General features: G+C 47.9%; 1 protein-coding gene across 3 annotated transcripts in view; it reads right to left on the bottom strand.

Annotated features, from left to right (window-relative positions):
• Nucleotides 1-9,005: 9,005 nt before the first annotated feature.
• LOC146775765 (tubulin polymerization-promoting protein family member 3-like) overlaps nucleotides 9,006-18,441 on the bottom strand; it is a 251,814-nt gene continuing 242,378 nt past the window's right edge. For all 3 annotated transcript variants that reach the window (XM_085638852.1, XM_085638850.1, XM_085638851.1), the window contains exon 4: nucleotides 9,006-11,897. In XM_085638852.1, coding sequence (XP_085494978.1) covers nucleotides 11,709-11,897 — 189 coding nt within the window. In that variant the 3' untranslated portion in view covers nucleotides 9,006-11,708. The remainder of the gene's footprint in view (nucleotides 11,898-18,441) is intronic.

The following is an 18,441-nucleotide window of genomic DNA, read 5'->3' as shown; positions in this document are numbered from 1 at the left end:
TAGTTTGGTTACCCAGATTGGCTGGCTTGGTTCCCTGTCTGGTCCTGTTGGTTCTCTCCCGGTGCCTTTTTTCTCGCTGGCCGGCCTGGGTCCCCAGGGTCTTTTCCAGTGTGCCATTCCCTGTTCCTTTCCTTCTGTCATGCAGGTTCTGCCTGGTTGGGGTTGGCGGCTGCTTGTCTGCCTTGCTGCGGGTCCCTCGGGCTGTGCACCTGGCTTGGATTGTCCAGTGGGCACGTGTTCTGTGGCTGGTTGGCTGCGGTAGTTCATCCTGCTGGGGGATTGCCTTTCCCTCTTGTGGGTGTGCTTGTTCGTTCGAGGCTCCCAGCTCTTCTGCCCTCCTGTTTTGGGGTTCCTCCCTGCTTTCTTGCCTTGGCGGACCACCCTGGTCCCACCAGGTTGGGGGGGGGCGGGTTGTTTTCCATGTGCTGGTTGCCCTAGTGCTGTTCAGGCACCTCCTTTCCGCTGTTCCCCATTTTTGTTTGTGGATGATGGGGAGGTGGTGTCAGTCTGGGGGTGGTTGCCCTGTGGTTTTCCTTGGCCTGCAGGCCTCTTGGTGGCTTCCCTCGGTTGGCCTTGTTACGAGGTTCTGTGGGTTGGGGAGACGATTGTTCTGGTGCCTCCGGCTTGTCCTGTTCCTTTGGTTCCTCTGTTGTTGGGCTTGGTGTTAGGTCTTGGGTCTACGGTTCCATTGATGTCTGTGACCCTGTGGTTTCCTTTTCTTTCGGTGCCCTCTCAGGTGTTTTCCTGGATTGGCTACTTGCGGAGGGGACGTGGTGGCCGACGGTGCCATGATTTCTCAGCTTCGTACTCCTCTGTGCGAGCACCCTTTGAGGGTCTGCCTGGTCTTTTTGTGCTCTTCATTGGCTGTTGGCTTGGTGTGCTTGTGCGCGCACGGTTCATTTTCTATTTCTCTGCCTCGGGCTCTCCAGGCTGGCCTTCGGGGCTTTGCAGTCCCCTTACTGGGGTCTGTGGGCTGGTCTGGCTTTGGTCTTCTGGTTCTTTTTGGGCCTTCCCTCCAAGGATGTGTTCCTCCTGGAGCCTTCCCTCTGGTTTTAGGGTCTCTCTGGTGGTCACCGCTGTTTCTTCCGTTGTGGGGATTGCACCTTTTGACTTTGCTTTGTTTTTTGGGTTGACGGTTCAGTCGGCTTGCAGGCTGTCGGGTCCTCGGCTCTTTGTCTTGTGGGACTTTTTTCTTTCCCATGTTTGGGACCGGGCTTATGTGCGGGTTTCGGTCCGCTGTGTTGGGCCTGGCCGGTCTTTCCTGTTTGTTTGCCCTTCTTTTGTGGTTCTTGTTCCGATGTTCTGGGCTGTTGATTGGACAGTTGGCCTGGTTTTTTCTTTCGCTTGGTATGTCTCATTGTGTAATGGAGATAACCGATAGGGACGTGGAGGTAATGTTTCTATTACTTACTGATAATCACATTACTCCTAGTCCTACTCTCGCTTGTTTCCATTATGGGCCGCCGTCCCTCCCTGTGGCCTGGCCAACTGTGTCTACGGTAGCTTGGTACGTACAGGTGCTGCTGAGGGGCAGTGGCTTTTTATTTTGGTAGGGGGTGTGTCTACGAGACACAGGGGCCTCATTGTGTAATGGAGATAAGCAAGAGTAGGAAAAGGGGTAATGTAATAGAAACATTTTGTTTAACCTTTGTTTGCTAACTCAGTGTTTGCCACCTCCACTCAATTTCCTTACCCTTCTTTTTCCACTTACATTAACCCGCTCTAATAATTATACCTCCCTCCTATTAACGTAATACATCACTGTTAGAACTGGGGGTCTCTAGTTGGCAATGGCTTGCACCTTTGTCCAAAGAGGGACCCTTGCTTCTAGTCAGAGTAAGGGGGCTACACTCCTAAAATAACCCCTGCCCAACCCTATGGTAGTTTGGCACGAGCAGGAAGGTTATCTCAGAGGCAGTGTGTAAAGCATTTGTGAACACATACCGTAATACAGTGAAAACACTACAGATGGACACAACACCGGTTTTGTAAAAATAAGTATTCTTTATATAGACTTAACACAAGACCCAAACGGCAAAAATCCACAATACAGTATTAAGAAAATGACTTTAAGATGGTAGAAATAACTCAGATCACTTTAGATGGTAAATGCGACACGTTTCCCACAAAGTTACTTTGGATGCGCCACGCAAGATAAACAAAAGGTTCGCAGGGAGAACGATGCGCCAGTTCCTTGCTTCGGGGGAGGCAATGCGTCTGTTCCTCAGTGCTTGTGCAAAGTAGGCGAGGAATCTGTTCCTTACCGGAGAGGAGGTGATGCGATGATCTCGAGTGCGTCCCGGTTGCGATGCGACAAGTTGGCACCATGATGCGATGCGATGATCCGGTGCGATGCAAGAAGATGGCGCCCTTGATGCGATGACGATGCGTACACGCCTGGCGGCCGTGCGGCGACTCTGCAACTTTGGAGCCGCGACAGGCCCTTCGACACGCTTCTCCGGTGATGCGACGGCAACCCTTGCGACACGCTTCTCCGGTGATGCGATGACACACAGCTGCGATGGAGACACACTTCTCCGGTGATGCAACGGCAACCCTTGTGGTGGCGACACGCTTGTCCGATGATGCGATGGCGACAGCTGTGGATGAGACAGGCTTCCTCTCATTGAGTCGCGCTTCCAGCTCCCAACAACACGCAGGCTTCTGCAGACAGAATTCCCAGCAAGGAACTTCAGGGGGGAGCTGGTGCTGAAGTCTTGTATCCCTGAGACTTCAGCAGGAGGCAAGCACAGTTCAAGCCCTTGGGGATTCTTCTTCAAGATGATGAAAGTTGCAAATAAAAGTCTTTCTCCTTTCCTTGGCAATAAAGAAACCACTGCAGGCCAACCCCAGCAATTAGAACTGGCACAGGAGAAGTCAAAAGCTCCTGCAGATTCTCTGGTTCTTCTCCTTGGCAGAAGGTCCGTCTTGATATCCAGAAGTGATCCAAAGTTCTGGGGTCTTGGTCCCCCTTTTTATACACACAAATCCTTTGTCTCTGAAGGCAGAGAGTGTCTGTACCTAGTCCAAACCAGTTCTGGGTGCATTCTGCTAGTGCACAACTTCTTCCTTTGTCAATATGGGCCAGGGTCATCAGACGCACCACAGTAGGTGGAGCCAGCATTATGGAAGGCAGGCACAGCCCTATTCAGGCCCAGGTGCTACTCCTCCCACCACTCCCAATGCAGATAGGTCTATTCAGCCCTGTACTAACTCACCCTGTCTCCTAGAGGCCCCTCGGCCCCTGCCACTTACAAACCAGACATGGAATACACAACCTAGCAGAGGCAGGCTTGGATGGTTAGGCAAGAAAATACCTACTTTCTAAAAGTGGTATTTTCAAACACAGAATGTTAAAACCAACTTCACTAAAAGATGTATTTTCTCATTCTGAGTTCACATACTAAATTTGTTGTTCTACCATGTTCCCTGGGTCAGTTAGGATTATAAGATGTTACAATCAAACTGCCCATTCTGGCCTATGGAGACAGGTAGCCTTGCAATAGTGAAAAACGAAATTGGCTGTAATTCACTATCAGGACATGCCACACACATCAGGGAATGTCCTACCTTTCACATACAATTCACCCTGCCCTAGGGCCTACCTTAGGGGTGGCTAACATGTAGAAAAGGGAAGGTTTAGGGACTGGTAAGTGGGTGTACTTACCAAGGCGACATGGCAGTACTAGACTGCACACAGGCGCTGCAATGGCAGGCCTGAGACACACTTTGCAAGCTGCTTCTGTGGGTGGCACAATCAGTGCTGCAAGCCCACTATCAGCATTTGATCTACAGGCCCTGGGCACACATGGTGCACTGTACTAGGGTCTGACAAGTAAATCAAATAAGCCAATCATGGAGTCACTAATCCATTACATCAATTTAACATAGGGAGCACTTTCACTGTGGCACTGAATAGCAGTGGCACAGTGCCCAAAGCATCTAACCAGCAAAAACATATTAAAAACAGAGGAGACAACAGCAAAAAATGGAAGGGAGACTCACACCAATGGTACCAGGTCTAAAAATCACCACTTGAAAATGGAGGAAATTCTTCGGTTTCCTCAAAGCATCAGACTAACCCAATACCCAAGAAATTTACGACAAACTGCACCTCCTGAGGCGGAAGCCGGGAGCAACATTAGCTTGGCAAATATTTTTAATCTTGTGAAAATACTGTGTTTTTAAACTCACCGATTCTTGGAGCACTTGATTTGTCAGCACAGGCATCCCCGTACAGCGGATTTATCGCTGTCGCGGGTGAGTGTTTGTTTTTCGTGCTTGCCGCCATTTCCTGTCACTTAGGACACGCCCACTTGTGTTGGCCACCCCCCTTCACCAGGCTATTTTAACGCGCTGATTACTAGCGCCGCATTTCAAACTGCACCTCCTGAGGCGGAAGCCGGGAGCAACATTAGCTTGGCAAATATTTTTAATCTTGTGAAAATACTGTGTTTTTAAACTCACCGATTCTTGGAGCACTTGATTTGTCAGCACAGGCATCCCCGTACAGCGGATTTCTCGTTGTCGCGGGTGAGTGTTTGTTTTTCGTGCTTGCCGCTATTTCCTGTCACTTAGGACACGCCCACTTGTGTTGGCCACACCCCCTTCCAACACCCTCCCCTCTCCATTAAGGATGTATACCTACCGGAAGCGCAGCGGACGAGCGCAGTGGGCGCGACGAATGTGCGCCGAAGGCGCGCTTAAGGCAAGCTCGTCTGCACTCGTCCGCGCCGAGACCGGGCCAGGGGCTACCCCCCTTAGCCCTACTCCACCACGGACTCCTGTAACCCCCACATTGATTAAATATACCTCGGCTCAACTCCGTAATATTAATCTTCAGGCTAACTTTTCACATCATTTACCACATCTGCTATACATGGATCCCATGGTAGGTCCTCATAAATGTCCAACATGTCTCGCTTATACCTCTCCTGCTAAAACCCCTTCACAGGTCCTAGCAGCACTCATCAACGTTCGTTCCCTCCCTAAACATAAAATTGAAATCTTTGAGTTTATTGTGTCGCATAATCTTGACCTCTTATTCATCACTGAAACATGGGGAGACGACTCCTCCGGTCCAGACTTTAAGGCAGCCACCCCCGAAGATTATTGTGTACACAGACTAGACAGATCCATAAGAAAGGGCGGCGGTCTAGCCATCATTTATAGGAATTGCTTCACAGTCAAAAGTATAGATCTTAAATACAAAGACTGTGAGGCTATTTCCTTTTCCATCAGCCTCTCGGGCAACCAGTCATTTGTAGGCACGCTACACTACCGCCCGCCTGGGTCCAGATCTACATTCCTCAATAACCTTAACAACTTAATTGAGGTTACAGCTGGAGCTCCACACTACACCATACTAGGCGACTTCAATTTCCACCTTGAATCCCCATGGGATACTGACACCATCGCTCTAATTAATGATTTATCAGCAGCCGGACTTCAGCAAATTGTTCATCAACCTACACACAAGGCAGGCCATACCCTAGATGGGATATTCACTAATAACCCTCACATTCTGATTTTAGATGTGACTTCTCTCATCTGGTCGGACCATTCAGCAGTCTTCCTACATTACTACAACGAATCAACCTTCACCTGCAAACGCTCCTTCTTTCTCTGCTTTTAAAGCAGTCACTAAAGAACAAATTCTCCGCTTAATCTCCAGCACAAAATCTGGATCCCCCTCAGATCCTTTCCCTCCGGCTATTCTCAATCTTATTCCAGAAGCCATTGCCCCTGCTTTAACTAATATTTGCAACGCCATGTTCATTACTGGCTCATATCCCTCAGTGTTGAAAGAGGCTATTATCAAGCCTCTTCTAAAAAAAACTACCCTTTTCTGCCATCCAGTTACAGACCTATTGCATGTCTCCCCTTCCCAGCAAAAATATTTGAAAAAGCTATGAATATTCAACTTTCTAAATTCATAGACGATGATAACTTACTGGATGAATCCCAATTTGGGTTTAGGCAGGGACATGGCACTGAAACCGCTTTAATAAAAGCAGCAGATGAAATAAGATTTACTATGGACAAAGGAGGAGCGGCAGTATTAATACTGCTAGATCTTTCTGCTGCCTTCGACATGGTCGATCATGCCACCCTGATCGATCGTGTCTCAGCAATAGGCATTCAGAACAAGGCCAAAGAACTCCTCGCTTCCTTTTTGGCCAACCGGTCACAGGCAGTAAAAATGGGCCCTTTTACTTCCCATACCTTCACCCTTCCTTGTGGAGTACCCGACATCGCCATCGCCATCGCCATCCCGGACGCATACAAGATCACCCGGAGGGACCGCGCCAACCAGAATGGAGGAGGCATCGCCATCGTCCACAAGAACACCATCCGCATCACGACCAACTCCGAAGACACCCTCACAACCGCCGAACACCTGCACTTCCAGATCCACACCGACCCCAAGACCACCCTCAGAGGCACCTTCATCTACAGACCCCCGGGACCTCGCACACAATTCAGCGAAGACATTGCGGACTTCATCAGCCCACACGCCCTCCCCTCCGCTGACTACATCCTCCTCGGGGACCTCAACTTCCACCTGGAGAACAACAACGACCGCAACACCACCACCCTGCTGGACAACCTCGCCAACCTCGGACTCAAGCAACTGGTGACCACCCCCACCCACTACGCCGGACACACGCTCGACCCCGTCTTCTCCTCCAGCAAGGACATCACCTTCAGCCACTTCACCGGACTCCACTGGACAGACCACAGCTGCGTCCACTTCAGCTTCAGAAGGACCACGACACACCACCACCCGCAACTGGTCCCCCGCAGAAGCTGGAACAAGATCACTGCCGACCAGCTCACCACATCCCTGAGCCAGAACCCCCCCACCAGATCAGCGAACCCCAACCAAGCCGCCAACAACCTAACAAAATGGATCAGCAACTGCGCAGACGACCTCGCTCCACTGAAGACCCCCCCCCGCCAGACCCGGCACCAAGAAAGCATCTTGGTTTACTGACTAACTCAAGAGCTCCAAGAAGAACTGCCGGGCCCTCGAGAAAGCCTGGCGCAGAGACCCAACTACAGACAACATGACCACCCTCAAGCTCGCCACTCGAAGACATCACCAGCTGATCCACGCCACCAAGAAATCCGCATTCAAGGAACGACTGGACAACAACGCCCGCAACAGCAAGGAACTCTTCAACATCGTCAAAGAGCTCTCGAACCCCAGAGCCGGAAACAACGACATCACGCCCTCGCAAGACCTCTGCAACTCGCTCGCCTCGTTCTTCCACAGCAAGATCGCAGACATACACAACAGTTTCAGCACACAGCCAACGCACCCTACGACCGGAACAACGCCCCCCCACCACCACCCTCCGCGCCTGGACCCCAGTCAACACCGAAGACACCATCCGCACAATGAACTCCATCCACTCAGGATCTCCAACCGACCCCTGCCCTCACCACATCTTCAACAAGGCCGACTCCGTCATCGCACCCCACCTGCGGGACATCATCAACACCTCCTTCGACACCGCCACCTTCCCAGAGAGCTGGAAGCACGCCGAACTCAGCGCCCTACTGAAGAAACCATCAGCGGACCCCACCGACCTCAAAAACTACCGCCCTATCTCGCTCCTTCCTTTTCCGGCCAAAGTCATCGAGAAAACCGTCAACAGACAACTGGCCGCCTTCCTCGAGACGAACGGATCCCTCGACCACTCGCAGTCCGGCTTTCCGGGCCAACCACAGCACCGAGACCGCCCTCTTCGCAGCCACCGACGACATCCGAACTTTGCTCGACAACGGGGAAACAACGGCCCTCATCCTCCTGGACCTCTCCGCGGCGTTCGACACGGTCTGCCACCGCACCCTAGTGCAGCGCCTCAACAACATCGGTATCCAGGAGAATGCACTGGAATGGATCATCTCCTTCCTCGCCGGAAGAACACAGAGAGTCCGCCTACCCCCGTTCAGATCCGAGGCCACCGAAGTCATCTGCGGCGTACCACAAGGATCATCACTCAGCCCCACCCTCTTCAACGTCTACATGAGCCCCCTCGCAGCCATCGCACGCCAACACAACCTCAACATCATCTCCTACGCCGACGACACCCAGCTGATCCTCTCCCTCACCAACGACCCCGCCACCGCCAGAACCAACCTACACGAAGGGATGAAAGACGTAGCCGAGTGGATGACGAACAGCCGCCTGAAACTGAACTCAGATAAGACGGAAGTCCTCATCCTGGGATCATCACCCTCCGCCTGGGACGACTCCTGGTGACCCCTGCCCTTGGCAGCGCACCAAAACCAACAGACCACGCACGCAACCTGGGCTTCGTCCTGGACTCCTCCCTCTCCATGACCAGACAAGTCAACGCCGTCTCCGCATCATGCTTCAACATCCTATGCATGCTACATAAGATCTTCCGGTGGATCCCCACCGAAACCAGGAAGACGGTCACCCAGGCCCTCGTCACCAGCCGACTGGACTACGGCAACTCCCTCTACGCCGGAACCACAGCCAAACTCCAGAAACGACTCCAGCGCATCCAGAACGCCTCAGCACGCCTCATCCTGGACATTCCCCGACACAGCCACATCTCCGAGAAACCTGTACTGGCTCCCCGTCAGCAAGAGAATCATGTTCAGACTCCTCACCCACGCACACAAAGCTCTCCACAACCAAGGCCGAAGATACCTCAACGACCGCGTGACCTTCTATACTCCCACCCGCCAGCTTCGATCAACCAGCCACGCCCTCGCCGCCGTCCCGGGCATCCGAAGAGCCACAACAGGAGGAAGATCCTTCTCCTACCTGGCTGCCAAGACGTGGAACTCCCTCCCCATCCACCTCCGCCTGACCCAAGACCACCTCTCCTTCAGGAAGCAACTCAAGACCTGGCTGTTCGAGCAGTAGCGGACCCCACTCCCCCAAGCGCCTCGAGACCCTCCGGGTGAGTAGCGCGCTATACAAATGCTTGATTGCCAGGCATGTGTTGGAAAAAACTGTACCATTTTTTTTTTTTTTTAAATAAATTTATTGTTAATTACGAATTCACCATTGACATACACATAAGAAGCGTCATTAATTTTATTAACAATTAGCTCTGCTACTATTTGCCTGCAGAAACAGCATTAGGTCAACACTTTAGCATAGTCAATGACTAACCCTCAATGAGAGTCGGAAAGATCCCTGACCTGTTCTCTTTCCTTTAGGGCCAGCCCATCTCAGACTTCATAAATCTAGCTGTAACCATCGGATGCACCCCGTGAGGTGAATACCCGGCTCGGAGCCCTATTGTGATGCGCTTTGCTGACTTCAGCAAAAGCGAGCCTTTGTTTTTATTCACCTGCAGTACAGGGTGAATTAATTAAACACAAAGGGATCTATTTTCTAAGATTTAACACAGTGTTTGCATCACAAAAGTGACACAATACAACGCTAAATCTATTTTCGCCTATTTACTTTCTAGCATAAACGGGGGGGGGGGGGGGGGGGTGATTGTCGCGCGTGGGATGGGAGATCAGAAATAAAAAGTTGTAATACTTACCTTAAGGCCAGGTCCCCACGTCTTCTCTGCTCCTGCTCCTGGCTCCGACAGGAACGGGAAGCAGGCCAGGGGCTGGAGGGGTGGGCATGATCTCCATACAGGATGTAATGCAGCCTGCATGGAGAACAGGGAAGTGCGCACGAGTGGTTTGGGCGCCGCGTGAGTGCCGAACAAACAGTCATTGCCTACTTAGTAGCGGGCAAACCACTCCTCCGCTGCCCAGCTTGGAGAGCAGAGCTGCCCCGCCCACCCGCCCGCCGCAAAGCAGCAGGACACGAAACATAAAATGATAAGAACTCCCAAGTTATTGTCATTTTATGTTTCTCACTGCTTAAAAGCAGTGGGACGACGCTCCTCCGCCATAGTGGAGGAGGCGCCCCTGGAGGCATACCATGGGTGGTGCATGGGCATTCCCATGCAACCACCCAAGGTTTCTGATACTAAGCCATATTTACTTTAAAAAGTAGACAAGGTTTAGTGTCAGAAAATAACGGCAATTTCAGATAGGTGCTATCAAGGAGAAATGCTTTAATTTCTCCTTTCTTTTTGGACTTTGCATGTGTGCTGCACTGTACATCACACATACAAGGTGGGAAAAGGTTTAAAGTTAGTGTAACCATAGCATGTTGTACTGGAACCTGTGCTAAACTGATGCAGACACACTTGCACTATGGTAAAAAGGTGTGTCCATGACGCACAGCCACACATTTCTGCACCGGCACTAGGGAGAGGGGAAAAAAGTGACTTATTTCTGTAAATATGGTACTCTCCTGGGAGCTTATTTACAAGCCCCTTGCGCTGCCGGTGCGTCACATTTTATATGTGAAAACGTGACACATCAGTGGCGCAAGGTGCTTGTAAATAAGCCCCCTGCTCTCTTCTACTCATGCAGGGCAGCATTTACGGCTGCTGCACTGCGCTGCGTGAGAAACTGGTAAATCTGACCGGAAAGTTCTTAGTTAGAAATTTTATTTCAGCCTGTGCGGCACAGAAATAGTGAGCAAGGTTTGCCTCTTTTTGCGCCAGAGCTATGCTGCCTGAAAATAAAGAACTAACTCCTAGAAATAGAGGGTTACATTAATTCACTTTATGCACTGCAGGCAAATAAAACATGTGCTCGACTATACACAGAGCCTGCACAGCCCATCATGAGAAGACCCTACGTTTCCTACTTATAGGTGGTCTGGCAAATTGCACCTATTTGGATGCTCGACTATATTTTCGGGGGCTATTTGGTTTGATCACAGGATGACATGAGGGGAGCAACAATTATAGAGAGGAGTTTATCAGCACAGGCTAATAAAAGTGCCCCAGGCGTACTTTAAAAGGCTCATATGGACGGGCCACATTCACCATCAGTACAGGCAATTGTGTGCGATGGCACATCCTGTGTGATCCTCTTAACCTGGTGAATCAAAAACACTGGAAAAAGCTAGTGATAGTTAATTTCAGATTCATGCCCCTTCTATCTTTGGTCTCTATGCTGAGGCTTCCAGCAAAACAGTTTGATGATGAGTATTTTTAGGTGCTGCTATACCACAGTTTTTATTGCAAATTCTGCATTGTTTCATACATGTCACTATGCACCCTTACACAGCAGATTAAAGAGCTCCCTGCCTTTGGCAAGAATTTGAGCCAGCGACCAACTGTTAGCTGTCACAAGTGTGATACCGGTGAGATGAGAGTTGCACCTCAGAGCCTTTTGAAGAAGAGACCGGAGTCTACATATGCTGCCAAGAATGCTTACGTTGTCATTCACAGGCCATCATGTTTGTGGTGGAAACTCCGACGGTGTCTAACTTTCTCCTAGGAAATCTAAACACCTTTGGTGAAGCATCACAGACAGTTTTCACACCACTAGCGTCAGTCAGCAATCCTTTCATAATCGGAAGAGTCTGAACGGAAGACTGTGGGCCTTAAATGACTCCTGCTTCAAAGGGAAGAGCGTTCCTATACAGAAGCAAAGACAGCTGGGAATTTACAATATGAAAGCCAGAGGTTCCCAAGGTAAAGCCCAGACCCCTAAATCACGATTAGTGCTGCTTGATTTTGCAATGAGATATGAAACCGTTAGTGGCCGGGAAGGTGCTAGGATTCTGCAGGGAGTGTCGGGTCCCTTTCGAAGTTCTCTGGGCTGTGGGTGGATACTGCTGCTGCTCAAAATGTCTATTTCTTGACTTTGGCGTCGTAGGTTCCAGCATTCTTGTAGGCCCCCACGTAGCCAGTGTTCTCCACCATTGTCTCACGCCCACTCTTGCCTTTGCCCTTGCCAGTCTCATCGAAGCGCTCCTTGTGTGAGCCAGTGTACTTGGTGGTGTCCGTCAGCCGCTCCACCGTCTTTGTGCTGGTGGCCTTCTGTGGGGAGGCAAACAAACACAAGTGAGACAACGGCAAGGCATCGCTCTTTTTAGTCATGACTCGACAACAGCATAGGTATGCGAAAACAGCGCATGACCAGGGCTTTAACCCCTTCAGTGCCCGCCCCTTTCCCCGCCCAGTGCCGGCCGTTGCATTAGCGGGCGGGGTCTATGACGAGCTGGACTCGTCATGGGCACAGCGCCACCGCGGCCCATGACGAGTCCAGCTCGTCATGGGCACTGAAGGGGTTAAGTGGGCTGAAGAAAGTGTGTGTGTGGGGAGAGGGCCTCAAAAAGGGGCGTGGCCAACGTAATTGAGGGCGTGGCCAACATATATAAACTATATCTCTGTGACTCCCATAGTGTGCCACCCAACCAGTATTTTGGTTCCTCTCTGTTATTGTATCCAGGTATGTAACACAACTGAAATGCACCTAAAACCAGTCAAGGCTGTTGGCTTTGTATGAGATTGCTAGCTATTTAAGATAAACGAGAAACAACAGTGACTTAGGGGCATATTATCAAGACAGGCGATAAAATTATCGCCGCTTTAGCGGCAGAAAAATGCAGCAAAAACGGCGATAATGAGCTTGATAATATACTCTTTGGAATTCCAATTGAAGCCCATGTTAGATGTGAAGGACATCTAACCTGAGCTTCAACTGGAATTCCATAGAGCATGTTATCAAGCTCATTATCGCTGTTTTAGCGGCGATAATTTTATTGCCCGTCTTGATAATATGCCCCCTAGTTGTAAATACAGCCGCGGCGCTGCAGGTAAGAGCGGTGGGGCCGGCTGGGGGGGATTTCGAGAGACGACCACGAGGGAAAATTGTTTATATAATTTTCCCTTGTGGTCGTCTCTCGAAATCCATCTCCAGCCGGCCCCACCGCCCACTGCTCTTACCTGCATTGGCCGCGGCTGGGCAAATAATGAATACTGAAAATGTTTCAATTCTAAAATTGTTAAACTGTGAATTAAACTCTACTAAGGCCTTTGAAAGGGTTACTGGTCTTCAATGTGTTATTTCACTCCCGTTATATTCTGTCTATTTTAGGCATGTAAGCCTTCTTTTCTCCACCTCTCAGCAAACCTCATATCTTGCATCTCATCTCTTTCCTCTTCAGCACCCTCTTTTCACTCTTTCCTGAATGCACTTTCTTGCATCTCCTTCACTTTACCTCCCCAACACCTAACATACCTACTTACCTGTAAGCACAGCATTTTCTGTTACTTTCACCTTGTCATTAATATTTTGACAACTGTATATGTCATTCACTCACAGAATCACAAATGCAACTGGATTATATGACTATTCTTCTTTGCTCTGTGGGCTCTGCAGAGAGGCCAATGATTGGGTGATCATGAATTCTGACCAACTTTCTGACCCACTGACAGGCAATGCGAGACACTCGCACTGTCAACTCCAGAGCTGCCAATCGTGGCCCGTAATGAACACATGGAGGCACTCAGTTCATAGTATGCACTATTTAAGAGCAATGCAATTACGAAATGCAAGAATAAGCAAAACGTGAAATAGGAGTAGGAACTAAATCGCTGACATGGATTATCTTAAAATTTGTAACATTCATTGAGCAAAAATTGATCAATGTTTTTGCCATTACAGTTAAGGACATGAATATATGGCCCAACAAGCACCCACTTCAATGTCCACTTTTAATTACTACCTGGTCTGAGACCTGGAGGGACCCATCTCACTTAAAGCCCTAGATGTGCCAACTGGTGGTGCCACAACCATCTCATACAGGTCCATATAAACATTCCAGTATCCTAGGGTCTCACACGTTATAGCAGGCGAAGATGTTTGGCCAAGGCACTGTGACATTGATCCACATCATCCTTCTTTACAAAATAACAGCAGCAAATTATGAGAAAGAAAAAAAAAAACAGAAGTGTAACTGACAATAAAAGTACAAGTAAGCATATGTAAGTTGAACTACCGACTGTAAAATCATGGAATTATAGGACATGGGCTGTATTAGTCCAGAACATAACCTTGAAGTCTCTTGGGTATGACTATCATTCAATCACCATAAGTGTAGTTGGAGAACTTTCAATCAATATAGGAGAGTCCAGTACAGTACTAATGAACTCAGTACTAGTTGTAGATTTACAATGTTCAGATGCACACTCTGCTGAAGGACACTGTCTAACATCAGAGACATGCACACACTTATCGTTCACCTCCCTTGCTTAAGCATTCGGTCTACACTCATCCTCAACAGAATCATACCAAATGTCACCATCATCTTCCTTCTCCTTTAAATTTCTCAGTTGGAAACTTGCTATTCTGTTATAGTTAGACCACTTGTCATCATGTGTAAACACAGAATTCTTCCAAATTTTCATTACTCAGAAGGGGTCCATAAATATTCTTTGTGTATAGTGAGGATTATGAATTTCAACTATGTCTCATACCATGAAGTTGGGTGACAGCCGTTATGTGAACCATGAAACCTTTGCTTGATTATAGTTGATGAAGCTGGACACAGATCTTATTCTCTTCCCGATATACAAATCCCTATTGCTTCATTCATACCACAAGGACATCCATGCTGGACAAAGTATGGAAGAAAACAATCACCCCATAAAAGGAAAATCGGGGTCTTGTGTGTTGCAGAATAAGGTGTTGCCCCATGCACCCATATAATAGATTGTAAAGCCTCATGCGACTCATACTTATTAGCTAGCACCCATTGTACAGAATTTTTGAAAAATCAGTTGGTTCTTTCTGCCTGCCATTAGCTTGGGGATAGTATAATAACATTATTTTAGGTGTAATACCAGTGTCACTCTGAAAAATGTGCTTACCAGATGATGTGAAACGTACCTTTTAAGAATTCTACAACTTTTTGGGTGGTTGGCTCCTCTGTGACACTCCACACAAACCACTTAGAATGTAATCAGTGACAGAAATAATGTACTAGTACTCTTTGTTTCAAATGAGTGTGATGCAGAAATTAGATTATCAAAACTTCAAGTTATTCCGCGATGTGTCTTAATAGCCTTATCGGTCTTACTGCAGATATTACAAGACTGAGCATTTTTGTCAACATCATTGTCATGGCCGTCTACAAGGACCCTTGCCTTAGCCTACTTCTTTGTCAGCGTACACCCCAAATAACAGTGACGAGCCTGTGCAAAAACATTGCATTTTATCTTGGTCTGGGGTATAATCCAGAACTTTCTGCAGTGCAACCCATCCTCAACTAATATTTCCTCTTTGATTTTTCAAAAGCGTTGCATTGAAATGCTAAGAGAATTCGCTCTAGGCCACCCACGTTTAGCTAACTGCTTTACTTTACATAATACATTGTTGTTGGCTTATTCCCTAACCCACTCAGACATATTCATATCTCTGCCCTTGTTCTCCTCCATGTCCACACTCGCGATAATACAGGTTTACGCCACATCAGTTTCTGCCCTATCATCTCCTTCTATGGGCAATCTGGAAAGATAACCTGCTCATGCATTTTTGTGACCTGTCTAGTGGAGCATTTGAATTGTTTTTCACCCTTTGTGTTGATCTAAGAACGCCGTATTTCCCCTTAGCGGAATCATCATTTCATAGTGTCTTTTGTGATTGGCTACGTGTGTTTAGTAGAGAGTTTATACAGTCTAATGATTTATTTGTTGTCACATATTGTTAAAGTAAAATGGGAAGACTATCTGAAGGGGTTCTGTGCTTTTCGGGGGATCTTCTAATAGACTTTCTGTTTCTCTCTTTAGTGGAAGGAGGATCCTTTGTCCTTGGCCTGGCCACAATACAGAGCACCTAAAGCCAGATTGTTGTTAATGATACAGTGCTGTACGTCTGAGAATGTAATATGTTTCTGCTAATATTGTGCGTTTCTAAGGTGTGTTTTGGTGTTGATCATGAAAGTGCATTTGATTTGGCTGCACATTGCAAATTATATGGCTTTGATGCCTTGTCATGCAAATTATTTAAGGGATAAAGTACCCCCTGCTATACATTATAAGTATTTTGCAAGTTACTGTAAAGAGACATTACTGCAGTTACCAAGGAGTTCCGTGAGCATATAAAAGAATAAGGTTGAAGGCCAAGATCCTTTATAAGGTTATGAAACTCCAAAGTGACTTGCGATATCATTTTAACATATGGCAGAAGGCATTTTATTTTGTATAATACATATTCACATCATTACTCATTCCACTACTTGCTTAAACCCTTGTTGTCTTGCTCCTTCATTTGAAAGAGATAGAGTGGTTGAAAATAAGAATAATTAAAAGCAGAATATGTAGTGTAAAATTAAACACACCCAAAAGCAGTATTTTGTAAATCACTTTTATTGTTTTTTTCTTTCTGCAAAAAATTAATGTTGTTAAATCTCCATATTAATAGGTTGACTCATGTTACAGAAGAGTGTATCCAGTCAACAGTTATCAGATGCTAAGCGGAAGGGTTGATACATATAGGGCATCAAAACTGGTAATATTTGCATTCAACCGTATACACCACCGAACAACAAACTGTTTGGGAGTGAGCCTGTAAGTGAGTCTTAATGAGGTAATCAGGCATGATGTGCAGCCAGGAAGACAGTTACTGTCATATAATCAATTATTTCAAGTCCATGCAATTCAACACAGGGAGAGGTTTGGCACTTGAATACAAGCCAGTAGGGGTAGGCAGGGGAAGGACTCAAATGGCAGTTCCAGGAGGGATTGTTAGGTATTCAGATCTGTCATTCACGGGGACAATCATCATCATCATCAGAGAAGAGGATCTTATGCTCCTTTACAAGTGTCTGCCATTTGAGTATGTCTATTCTTAGTTGAGATTGGAACAATGGTATGTAGTGTAATTGTGTGCTATATGTTGCTTTTGGATGTCTGACCAAAGCCCAGATATGGGGCATTTGAGTTGTTTTGGGTGATTGTGGTAAAGGGTGCCTATATTGTAGTCAGTGTAGGTCGTGTGTTGGCTTTGCATTCAGACAGAGAGAGTAGTCAAAGCAAAAGTAGCTAATGCTCACAGCAGAGTTTCTTTTATAAACTATTGTGGGCTGAGTAGTCAGCCTTTCTTGTCCTTTGGGAGAAAAGCATAACATGGAAAGCATAAGAAAGGCAACTCAATCTTCCCAGTGACAGATTTTGATTGCTCTACTTTTGACTTCAGCGTATCAAAACACAGCAGGGCCATCCATCTTATAAAATGGCACTGACGTGCTTTCCTATTCTGGGTGTACGTTTTAGTGCAGTCGGTAGCCTGGTGCGAGAGGAAAAGAGAAACAGACTTTTTTTTTAACCTGTAAACCTTCATGTTGAGTTATAATGTCCAGCCCTTCAGTTTCATTGGTGGGCCATTATGCCTGGATGGTGGGACCTCATGTCTGGCTGAAGGGTCCCATGTCTGGCAGGTGACACAGCTCCCTGACTGGTGAGTCCTGGAATGGGTCCTGAAGCCCGACATGTGGAATCTGAGGTCCAACACATAGGCCCTGACGTCTTACAAGTGGGTCCTGAGATCAGACATGTGTGACCTTGAGTCCAGCCAAGTCTGTTTCTGAGGTTCAGCTATGGGTTTCTGATGTTCATCTGGTGGGGTTCCAAGCTAATGGGCATTTTTTGTCTGTCGGTAGGATTTAAAAGACCCGGCTAGTGGTTTGTGATTTCTAGGTGGTGAGTTCACCTGGTTGGTCTTATTGTCCTGTGATTAATTCAGCTTGTGGGTCCTGGGAGGTGGATGGCTGATCCAGGTTTTGGGCGGTTGGCTCATGAGGTCTTTTCAGTGGGAGCTGATGTCTGATTTAAGTGAGCTGATATCAGCTGGTGGAGACAGAGGACAGTTCATAGGAGCTGAAGCTCAGCTTGTGAAAGCTAAACTGGTGGGAGCTGATGTCTTGCTGCTGGACTCTGTGATGTAGCTGGTGGGAACTGAAGTCTAGTTGTTGAGCATAAAGACACTCTTAGGAACCACCATCATGTATAGATGGTGAGATCTGATTTCTGGCTGGGGAATCATGTGGCCTGTCAAGTAACACTTGAGGTCTAGTAGGTAGGTCCATAGGTTCATCTGGTGGGAGCCGACTTCTGGCTGATAGGCTTCTGTGGTTTGGTAGGGTGCTGCCTGTGGTACAGCCATTGAGTTATTAACTGTAGTTAGAAGGTACCAACGTCAGAAACTTGGTCATGAGGCCCAGCCCTTGGATCTTCTGGTTCTGTGGTTTAATTAATGGGTTCTTGATTCAAGGTGATGGACCATGAGGTCCTCCTGGTGGGAGGCGAGGCCTGGCTGAAGGGATACTAGGCCTGGCTAGTGGGACATAAGGACTGGATATTCCTCAGGATAGCCGAGTCCTGTGGTGGGACACAAGTTCTGACTGGTGGGTGGTGAGGTCTTGTTGGTCATAGGTGAGGTTTGGCTGGTGCCCGCTAAAGATCAGTTCTTATGGTGGAAGCTGAGGTCATTCTAGTGGGAGCTGAGGTGTTTCTTGTGGATGGTAAGACGTGGCTTGTGGTATGTGAGATTTGGCTGGTTAGAGGCAAGGTATGGCTGGTG

Source organism: Triturus cristatus, chromosome 12 (genome assembly GCF_964204655.1).
Source record: "Triturus cristatus chromosome 12, aTriCri1.1, whole genome shotgun sequence".
Taxonomy (NCBI): Eukaryota; Metazoa; Chordata; class Amphibia; order Caudata; family Salamandridae; genus Triturus; species Triturus cristatus.
Note: the sequence above shows the minus strand (reverse complement) of the source record. Positions and strands in the feature narration are given on the sequence as shown.